At 44.1% G+C, this 11,599-nt stretch overlaps 1 protein-coding gene across 1 annotated transcript; it reads left to right on the top strand.

The window, feature by feature from the left end:
• Positions 1-8,732: 8,732 nt before the first annotated feature.
• On the top strand, positions 8,733-11,573 carry insm1b (insulinoma-associated 1b). The gene has a single exon (XM_084914977.1). The coding sequence runs from the start codon at positions 9,032-9,034 to the stop codon at positions 10,481-10,483; it is 1,452 nt and encodes a 483-aa protein (XP_084771103.1). The 5' UTR covers positions 8,733-9,031; the 3' UTR covers positions 10,484-11,573.
• The last annotated feature ends 26 nt before the right edge of the window (positions 11,574-11,599 follow it).

Raw genomic sequence — 11,599 nt, 5'->3', positions numbered from 1 at the left:
AGAAAATGTATTTGTGCAGAGAAAACCTACACAAGCCATTAATGCATTAGCAAATTAATGCAAACTAGTAAAAATGTCCAGGAGAAAAATGTATTACAGAAGGACGAAAACCAGGCGATAGACTGTATATGAAAGATGGACCTAACTTCTGGGTCAGACAAGTGAAGTAAGTGGCTTAATCTACATTTGTTGTAATCTCCTGTAGTTGCAAAAATAAGTCCTTAGTGTAGAAGCTTACGGAAATTTAAACACTGGCTTCTTTGACGAGCGAACTCAATAAGCACATTCCTGATGACTTTATGGTCCTGTTGGTTCCAGCATGGCGTTGCTTTGGTTAATCATGGAACCCAGTAGTGTCCAAAAGGACCAAAAAGGATGGATGTGCCACTACTGCCGGTCATTAAGATATGAGTCAGCAGATCATAAAAGAAAAGCTAAAATGATGACGTGAAAATGGTCACCTTTAGAGTTAAAGAACAGAACTCTGTATTCCACATGGTGACTTTTTCAATATTTTCTTAATTTACTGTCAGAACAGGGCTCAGTTTTACAAAGCAGGGTTTGATCTTATCCAGATAACCTTTCTGGAGCAGGTTATGATACTGACCAATCAATTCTCTGGACCATAGCACCACCAGTCCTGGAAGGTCGCTCTGATCTCTGTGTGCTGAGAGGAGAGAGTTTAGATGAGCTGAGCATCAGTAACACATATAGATGCTTAAACACAACTTTAATCTTTGGTGTATTTGTTTGATGTGTTGGTTGGTTGTCTTTACAACAGATTTGTGATATTACCAGTAAGTGAATCCAGATGATGGAAAGATCATCTGGACTCTGGTAGGAAACAATGAGAGGAGGCTACCTGATTAGCAGACACCCAACATGATTAAAGGCTTACATACAGCATCTCTGTGCCACATACATACATACATACTAGCCTTTTGCACATTTGATTCATTCCTTTTTGTTTATTGTCATAATCAGAAAGCTGTCCGTCTGCTTCCCCCCCTCTCCTTTCTCAAAGTAATAGTCTTGACATTCTGCCACAGATCATCACGAGCGTTCAAAGAGTTGCCGTCTACTGCTTTGTGATTTACTCGACAACAGACGGAGTGATTGCATAATTCGCACGCGCATCGACAACAAATATCATTCAGACATGTAAAAGTCCCCACAATGCCATAACACGATGATTGGGAGTGAAAGATCTTATTCTGCATTCAGTGCCAAGGACTCGAGGAGGATCATTCACATGTAGATGTGCCCTTCTGGAAGTGCCTCAGCTATACAATTTCCATTTAGATAAGGTGTATACACAAATAAAGAAAGGACATTGGGTTCTTCATTTGATTAACTAATCATAGTCTTTGTAATTCCACTCGGAGACCTTGAAGGGCAGTTCCGGGCTGTGCACCCTGATTAGCCAATGCATGATTGCTGCTGCTATGGCACAAATCAGTTCAAGTAACTCGGCTCCACAGACTGCACAGTTGCAGTGATTAAACAGGCGATTTAGACCTAGAGTTTCTGTCTATGTAATCCCTTTTCCCATTGTCTAAATAGATAGCCACAGTGTAGTCCCTGATCAGCAATAACAGAACACCACAAGAATTGGAGTGGGAGGTGATTAGGGTCTTTAAAGCTCCCTCGAGTGTGGATGCAGGTTGTTTGTGATTAGCTTGGACTTATAGGTACATTCTGTTCTTATTTCCTCTCGCCAGACCGGGGAATTCATCATCTCATTCTTAAGCTGGGAGAAAAAAATTACATACACAGCCCCGGGACAGATGTGATACCTTTAAGTGAGAATGGAATAATCCATATTTGTGGCACAAGTGAGGAAGGCTCTGATCCTCGGCATGTTGACAAACCAAACAAAACACTCCTCAACCTCACGACTCAAGCCTCGAAGTGCTTTAACCCTCTTCCCACTTCTCTGCTAGCCCTCTTCGTGCAGTGCAGTGGTGTGTCTGTATGATCTGAAGGCTGTATAGAAACTCTACAGTCCCTCTTCATGACTGATCTCTTTTGATAGAGCTCATTATGCAAACTGCTCCCAACTCCCGCCGCATAATTAGTGCTTAATTAATTTGAGTGAAATCTTTCATCTGTCTGTGTCCGGCCAGCTCCTTCCTTCCATTTACAACATGATATTAATTTCAGGGAGGAGGATGGTAGCCCAGCTGATGAAAAGGCTGATATAATTAATCAAGTACTGTATCTTTTTCCTTCATTTTTTGGAGGAATAATAAGTGTGACGAGCAGAGTCTGATTAACCCTATTATGCTCCCTAATTAGGGTGATCATTTAATAATCAAGGAAGCAGCACAATTACAAGAGAATGCAAATTATGCAATCTAATGAAGAGTGTACCAATTCTGTGAATTCTTTGTTTGGAAAATTCCCAAATCAAATGTCAAGAAATGTACATGTGTTAAGGGTGGACTTGATAATTGAGCTCAAAATGTCTCCAAGACTTGTGCATTTGTTAGATTTTGATAAATCTCAGCGGAGAACTGTGAGAGCAGGAGACAAAGATATGTCATGATGACATAGCATTTATTATATTAATGAAAGAAAAAGTGGTTTACACATTCATCTAAGGAGCGAAACACATTTGATTTGGTGTAAAAAATCTGCCAATCACACGTGCAGAGTTACGTTGTTAAAGTCAACGTGTGGCCGTAATACTCGAAGAAATGTCTGTGAAACAGGCTCACTAAACATAGACTACAGGCTGCACTGAAGCCAGTGCACATGTGCCCTAAATCTGTATTTTTTCTGACTGCCAGCAGGGGGCGACTCTTGTTCCTTAAAAAAAGATGCATTGTATAGAAATCTATGTGAAAATGACCTTCTCGCTCCCTTAATTTATGACCTTATTAAACGCTTTCCTGTTGAATCGATGATCTCAATCATTAGCTTTTTACAAGTCTGCATTAGGATTTCCTCAGTTTCATAGATCCACCGCTAAAAACAAAAAATCCAAGATGCTCCAGCATAAAGCTTCAAATCTGACTGGAGACATCACGGTGGCTACGTTCATCTTTTTCTGTAGCCTACAATTTAAGTTGCTAGAGTAAGTGTTTGAAAAGAAAATCAATACCACTCTCGCTGATTTAAGTAAATATGAAGCTGCAGAAAAGCTGAAAGCAAGGGAAACAGCTAAACTCGCGATATCATGTTACAGGCTGTGGTTTTACCCTTATAACACTTACAACAAAAGGATACAAACAAAAGGATAAATGTACTTAAAAGGAGAGCGCTGTGCTTTACTAAGATAAGCCAAACATTTCCATTAGAAATGCAAAGATTTGGCCAATCGTTGTGAGGGACATGAGCAAATACATGAATTTCCAAAAAGTATTATGTATAATTTTAATTTTAAAAACCAATCAAAGCACGCACAGTGGAAGAATGGGTGTTTTATTGGCGCACTGAGAGCAGGATTTACACATTAAGTGTTTTACAGACCTCAGTGCTCTACGAGACAGCTGCTGCTGTAAACTCCAGGGGAGAAGTTCAGCACCACGGAGAGCAGCCAGTCTTCTCTTGAGTGATGACACCAGGTGGACAATCGCATTTAGAGCCATTGTTTAAAACCTAACTTTGTAAATAATTCAGGAAGCAGGCAGTTATGTTTTTAACAGAGATTTTCACACGGCCCTAATGCATCTTTAGATGAATGGATGATAATCAATAGATAACGGATATGGCCCATTAGGTCTGCCAGAGTCCATCTTTCATGCTCGTAGATGATACAGCTGCTGTCTACACTTTCATCAAGATAATGGCAACCTCATATATGGAGTCTATGAGGAATGGCCTTGGTTTCATTTCTCTTATAGAGTCATTATCAATATAATCTTCAGGGAGCCAGTGAGTTAGAGAGGATGAGCCTTTTTTGTTGTCTACTTGTGTAATGTATTGACTACTAAGCTAAATGCCTGTCAGTGAGATCCTTTATACGCTGGCTGCTCTCGCTGCCGTGTGCGTACCTCCTCCACTTCTTTGTATCTGTGAGGTGCGTGAGTGCGTGTGCTTCTACATGAATGTACCTCAATTTGCTCCTCTTTACCCCCATAGTGCAGCTGTGCCTCAGAGAACTCTTGTAGAGTAATTGAATGAGCTGGGGCAGGGGTGGGGTGGGGGGGGACCTGTGGCAGTGAATGTGGTGCCCGCTGGCCTTATTATCTGTAATACGGCAGTCGCTCTGCCTGGGCTTTCTCATCCACTCATGAATACTGAAATGAATGTGATGGACGTCAGAGGTGAACGCAGAGGGGAGAAACGGGCTAGAGCCTGTTTTAATCAGCTCCCAGATAGAACAATCACTTTATCCACCTCCACCGCTCAGAGGTGAATTAGTGTTTAACATTCCAGGGCATGCTTTCTGACAGGGGACTCCACCCCAAACAACCAATGGACTGCAGAGATTATTGAGAGACACTGATGTTTTTGATGAGTAAATTAGAGCTAAACATGCCCCTGGGACTCCAGCAACTGATGCCTGATATGCAGAAAGACCTCCTTTTAATAACAGGCTCTTTACAAGGGGGGAAAAAATCTGGTGTTGTCCCTTTGAAGCCTTTGTTCACATGTCTGATCATACGATGTTTGATATAAACACTAAAAGCATTCGTGGCGTTCTCCTTTATTCGCCTTGGATGTCATCATAATCCCCCTCTAAAGATGCACTGCGGCTATATTCCAAAAAGACTGTTTTGCCAGCTAGATCCACAGAACCTTTTTAGAAATGTCATTAAAACCAGAAAACATCTGTCTGTGCTGTCATAAAGTCATCAGCATCACCGTCAAACGTACAGATGGCATCAGGGACATTCCCAGTCAGGTCCACCAGGTCCATTAGTCTAAGCTCAGAGCTATACCACTTTATGGGGCTTTTCACAGTAACCTGGTCTCATGGGCATCCATCCAAAGTACACTTTAAAGTCTAGACAGTGACCTCCGTGCTGCACTCGTTGCTAAACAGCCAATTTCCCCATTGATCCTCTGGCTCTACTGTCTGACTTCTTTTCCACAAACCTTTTACTATTGTTGCTCTTTACAGGAGCAGTTTGACTCCTGCCTCGCAGGGACTTGTTGAATTCCCCCACATCGCCTACAGATGGTTTTCCAGGTCACACGGGACGCAAATTGTGAAAACAGCCACGATGATCTCTGGTCAGAGAGCAGGAAACTAAGGTGTTAGCTCGCATTAGAGATGTGACCGTCAAACAAAGTACTTCAAGCACTAAAATCCTTCAGTTTACAGTCAGTATCTGGAAACCGGAATACAAAGGTGTTTTAGAACTGCAGTTATTTTTAAAAATAAATTTATTTTCCCACAGTGAGGGAAAACGCACGGACGAACTTAGAGCTAGAGACGACAAAAGCAATAACACATTTCATCCGTTGGCGTGTTTCAAACACTCGAGGTCATCTTACACAACGCTAAACAACAAGAACACTATTAAAAGATAAAAATAACTGAGAAAGTAAAACATAATAGGATGATTACAGCTGATATGCAAATGAAAACAGGCAGGTTTTGAGCTGAGATTTGAACTGTGAAAAAGAGTCGAGCTGGCGAAGGTGTAGAGGTGATGAGTTGCACCACAGCTGAAAGATCGGGCACCCGTGGTGTTAGGTTTGAAGTGAGGAGCAGTCAGAACAGCAGCTGAAACTGTGAAGGGCGTAAGGGTGAAGGTCTGAAAAATATGAGAATGCCAAGTCGCTGAGAGGTTTGAAGGTATTGAATAAGTCGAGGAATATGGAGCCGGTGAAGCCAGATGACTGGACAAGAGTGAAGTAAAACACTGTTTCCCTTGATAAAAATTGTGTCTGTGTGTTTTGAACAAGGATATTAAAAAAAACAAAAAAACCCAATGGCTTCATTAGGCTCTTTTGTTCTGCTGCATCTCTGTTCTATTGCTGGTCTGTGCCTGCTCTCAGCGTTGGGGACAAAGGCTGTGTAGCCGAGGCTGTGCTGTGTCCACAGCCAGTCTGATTAAATCTGGGTCCCTCGCTGGCTCTCTCCATGGTGCTGAAAAAGCCCTCTATCAGATTACAACCAGCCAGAATAGGAGCTCAGCTAATCCATTACAATAATTGATTGACAGTGCATTGAATGTGGCCCTGTAGTGAGCACCAATTACAGTCACGTCCTATTGCACTTTCAAATTGGCTTTGATTGGCACAGCACATGGAGGCAATCATTCATCAGGGATGTACAGGAGGTGTCTGTACAGCTACAGCGAGAATAAGTGTAATCCAATCTGTGTGACATGACCAAACGGCTCCAAAGCTCCGTCTGTAATCACGAGTAATGCTGAACACAAACTATGTGGTGATGCCTTTTAAAAGATCATTAGGTTCTGGTGACTGGAGGTAAACTCTGCCTTTGTTACCGAGTTTAACCCGTCATCCTGTAGGTGGTGCAATGAAGTAAGAGCTGAGCTCTGAAGCCAGAATCTCAGAAATGGACCAGTATTCAAATCAGGCTTCTGGTGATGCAGTTAAGCCATAAACTAACAGGCCTACAAAGGTTTAGCAGTCATTGTAAGAGCTTATTTGCAAAAGGATGGACAAAAAACAAAACAAAGCGTGCCTTTAGCAAAGAAATGTGATTTAACCTCAATGAAAAAAACATCTAAAATGTACTTATTGATATATTTTACACGTTTACCGATATTATATTTCAACATAAACATCATAACCTGTATGAAAGAGGCAAACTCGAGCAATAGTGGACTCCTATAGCATGCCATAAGGTTAAAAGGATGGAGTTGGGCCTGCGTTAAAGCAGCTGCAGCTGTATGCTAATTAGGCGCCTATGCTTCCCGTCCGCGCAGGGCAGCACGCGCCACTGAGCAAACACGCGCATGCGTCGGTACGGCCAAGGCCAACACACCGGCCCATGCGCCCCACAGAAATTATCTCGGGGGAAAGAGGAACTCGTTAAAATGCCATCAAAGCTTGTAGTCCCAACAAACCACGACTAATAGACGCGCAGACTGAAAGAACAACAGTTACAGAGCGGCGGAGGAGAGCGTGATGCAGCAGGGACAGAAATCAGGCTTTAGAGAAGTTTCTCATTTAGAGAAAATCTATAATTACCTCTGGGCCAGTCGATGAAACCCGTGAAAATAAAACAACATACAAAAAACCCAACAAAAAACAGCTACGATTAGATGAACGACACGTTTAAACGTGATTCTCAGAGAAACTTCAAAATCGTGGTCAAACTTTGTCACTTACTGAAATAATTTAAAGGTTCCCGCAGTTTTAAGTCTGCCTCGTGCGCATTTCAGACTTTGTTACATTATTATTCAGCTAATCTATCATTTAACCATTTCCAACAAACATAACGGTGTGTTTTCAGGCAGGTGAGGAGGCACCGGGGCACAGAGGCCTATTGAAAGGAAGGCACAGGCCTGCGGCTCGGCTCCGATTGTGCAATTATTTGACTTGGTCATACTGCAGCTTTATGCAAATGAGGGGAACAATGTCCGATGATGGAGATTAATTCCTCCCTGGTCTGCTGACTGAAAGGGAAAAAGAATGCACACTCTGCCAAGTGGCGCACTGCCGCATACATTTAGCCATTATGGCGAAAAAACAGAAGACTTGCACACAAAATATGAGAGAATCACAGAGCGCTGACGGGGAAGAGAAATAGACAACAGTGCGGTCTGTCTTTGTTAGATGGAGACGTGCTGCGAAATGAGTCAGTTTAACTCAAGCTGAGTTTTGCTTTGAGACATTTGAAAGTAAATCAAACCGTTCAGTTTGTAAAAACGTGGATTCGACACAATCCAAACTTAGATTAGCTTCTTCCAGCAGAATTGTACTCAACTTCTAACATCCCGAAAACACTTTTGGGCTATCCAGCAGCTACATCAGCCACATTTTAGCTCTGAATATCTGGGCAGCATTTCTCCCCAACACGAAATTCGGCTTCGGCCTTCTTTGTCTGGAGCACTGATTCCGCCCAGCACGCGTCTAGCTGTGGGCCAGATTGGCCGTGAGTCCCGTTTCACAGTTAAGAGGTCAATTTGCCTTTCAAACAGAAAAAAAGAGAGACAGGATATCCAAGCACGGGCAGACGTAGCCATTGTGCACAAAGACTAGAGGGCCTTCTTATTACTTATGTATGCAGCGAGATGACCGATTTATATGTCGAGTTAAACTACCGAGACAGACACGTGCCCTAAAATAAAGAAACACTCCCTCTGTAGTGTTTATTCAAGACCAAAATAAAGGTCTTTAAAAAGTGTCTTTAGTTCACTGATGTGCCCGCGGAACGCGCGTAAAGGTCACGCGTAAACGAGTCAAGTGCGTGGATAGAAAAAATGTTTAGCCTTAAAACAAACTGGATGACTGTGCACTGCAAACACAGTTTTACAGCCGTGTGTGAGGCGAGCCGCCTCTCTGACCAGCACCACAGCGGACACGGGAAGAAACACACCTTTGGGTTTCTGTTTAACCAAGCTTGTCTCACCCAGTTTTAATTCGAAATTGTGATAATTGTGGCGGTGACGGACATTTCCTTTTGGCAACTCCGGGACCCCCGGAGGAGAACCACAAAGCAGTGGCACGTGTGCATTTGTGTAGGGGCCCATCAGACCGTAAAAAGAGGAGGGTCCCGGCGTGTGCCTCTGTCGGGGAGGGGCAGAGCGCACACATTAATGTAATAAACCGCCAGTACATCTGCTAAGCTATCTGCACATCCTCCAACGAAATCCAGCAAACCCAGGATCTGAGCCCTCCCACAATAAAACCCACTGGGATCTTGGTTTCATCCGATTGGTCGGGGATGCTGCAACAGGGGGGGCGAGAACAATAGCATCATTCCGGCATAAAAAGAGTGGAGCTATGCCTTGGAGACGAAAACATTTCAGCAACATAGGGATCGATATACTGGGGAAATCAAGTCCCATAAGCCTCTAGTGTTGCCATATTTTTCAAACCTGGATACTCCAGATTTTACCCACCTCCCCGAAGTGCCTTTTCGCCGTTCCTCGCCAAGATGCCCAAAGGATTCCTGGTAAAAAGAAACAAGAAATCTGCACATGTTTCCTACAGGACTCGGTCAGACGATGATGACCTCCAGGAGCCACCCACCCCAGCTGCCTTGCCGAGTCACACGGACCCATCCCCGCCGATTTCAGTGGCGTCCAGTCCGGACCGCGCCTCCGCATCGCCGGATTTCACCGCAGCTGACGCGTCGGTGCCAAGAATGGAGAAGCCGGCACAGTTCGGCAACCCAGAAGCCGTGTGCCAAGCCCTCTACAGCCCCACCCGGCCCATCAGCAAGGAGCACGACAGGGGATATTTCGAGCGAAGTTTCAATCTGGGCTCGCCTATTTCTGCCGAGTCATTCCCAACACCCGCCTCCCTCTCCGGTCTGGATCACCTCCTGTACGCCCCGGTCGACCTGAAAATCGGCACCAGCAACAGCAGCCGCAGCGGCACCAGCACCACCAGCAGTAGCAGCCTCCCAGGACCAAGCAACCGGGTCGGCACCAAAAGACCCGCAACTGATGGAACGGAGCGCAAATCTAAAGCCGCATCCAAAAAACCCAAAGCCATTAGAAAACTCAACTTTGAAGACGAGGTGACGACTTCTCCGGTGCTTGGTCTCAAAATCAAAGAGGGTCCGGTGGAGATGAAGCCGCGGGCTCAGTCCTCCGCAGGAAACAAACCTCTGGGGGAGTTCGTGTGCCAGCTGTGCAAGGAGGCGTACGCGGATCCGTTCTCCCTGGCTCAGCACAAGTGCTCCCGCATAGTCAGGGTCGAGTACCGGTGTCCTGAGTGCGATAAGATGTTCAGCTGCCCGGCAAACCTCGCCTCTCACCGCCGCTGGCACAAACCCCGGACCACCGGCGCGCCCGCCATGCCACCCGCGCAGGGCATCAAACCTGAAATGGCCAAAATGCCACCACTAGGTGTCAAGTCAGTCTCCGACGAAGCCAAAGACATGAGTGACAGAGACACCCCGAGTCCAGGTCTGTCCGAATCGGGTTCTGAAGATGGCTGCTATGACTGCCAGTTCTGCGGGAAGAGGTTTAAGCGGCAGGCGTGCCTAAGGAAACACATCATGGGACACCAGGCCCTGCAAAAGAAAGTGCTGGAGGAGCGCGGGTTTCAAACCAGCGACCGCCCGGCAGAGCAGGCTCCGGAGTCAAACACCTCATCAGCGTCATCATCCTCATCCTCAGCGGAAGCCTCAAACCAAAGCCCCCTCAATCTGAGCCCGGTGGACTGCCTGCTGTGCCCGGTGTGCCGGGAGAGCTTCACCAGCAGGGCCGGCCAGGAGAGACACCTGCGCCTCATGCACTCCTCCCAGATTTACCCGTGCAAATACTGCCCCGCCACCCTCTACAGCTCGCCAGGGCTCACCAGGCACATAAACAAGTGCCACCCCTCGGAGAACAGGCAGGTGATCCTGCTCCAAATGCCGGTGCGCCCCGCCTGCTAAAGACAACACAGAACTCGTGCCTTTGATGGGGGAAAATTAAATAAAAATAATAATTAAGAAGCGGATAGAAAAGTGGCTTTGGGGGTTAAAAAAAGAAAAGAAAAGAAAACACAAAGGGTTTGTGCTCACTGCCATAACTTTAGGCCAATGAAAGGCAGGGCAGTTTAATGTTTAAGTGGTGTCTTTTCCATGCCAATCAGTGATTGTTGAATGCTTCTCTCTATATTTGAATTACATATAGGCCTATTTTGAGATTTTCTTTCTCAAATTAGTTTATCAAGATTAAAAAAAAAAAACGAATACAAAGCGTTAGTTTGACTGTTAAAGGGTATTTTTCTAGGACAGCACATGTTCAACGATAGCTTCTAGACCTAAGAAATGTCTTAAATTTCTCAGAAATCCTTTTCCCCATCAAAGCCTGTTGACTTCACCGGCCGCGATTGCTCTATCACTGTAGCTTTACGCTAGTTTGTGAATGACAGAACTTACTTTGTGTTGATGGAGAAAAAAAAAAAAAGAGTGACTGAGGAATTCCCTGTTTAGTAGAACCACAAATGCCTTTAGTATACAAATAAGCCTAGTCCGAAATAGCCTACGTACACATCCAAATCCCGCTGTATAACTGCCTTAAAAAAAGTCAACATAGATTGTTTTAATTTGAATGCTGGCACATATTTTATTATTATTATTGAAAATTGTTGCAATATTTGTCATCATATGTTTATTTATTTATTTATTCTAATTATTTTATGTAACTTATTGTGTTTGTCGTGATTTTTTCCTGTGAATCGTTCTGGCAGTTTACATGTCGTATAGCCAAATCTTTTGTGTTTTTTTGTTTTGTTTCCTTTTGTCAAATTTATGAGTTGTGATAAATGTCGTGGGTCGGGTTTTAATCTTCAATCTCCACAGCTCTTGTAAAAAAAAATAAAAAATAAAAAAATAAAAAAGAGGAAAAAACGTAAAGCTCTTACCTTAGATGCAATCTTTTTTAAGGACAAGTTATTTTTCTTAAATGTTGGCTTTTATAGCGCTTTGATTGTATGTGTATATCGTTGTTGTCTATCGAAATAAAATATTTTCCAAAGGACACGTGGTCTCAAGACGCTTTTCACA

The sequence above is a fragment of the Perissodus microlepis genome, chromosome 19 (genome assembly GCF_051167445.1).
Source record: "Perissodus microlepis isolate ML-2025 ecotype Zambia chromosome 19, ASM5116744v1, whole genome shotgun sequence".
Taxonomy (NCBI): Eukaryota; Metazoa; Chordata; class Actinopteri; order Cichliformes; family Cichlidae; genus Perissodus; species Perissodus microlepis.
Note: the sequence above shows the minus strand (reverse complement) of the source record. Positions and strands in the feature narration are given on the sequence as shown.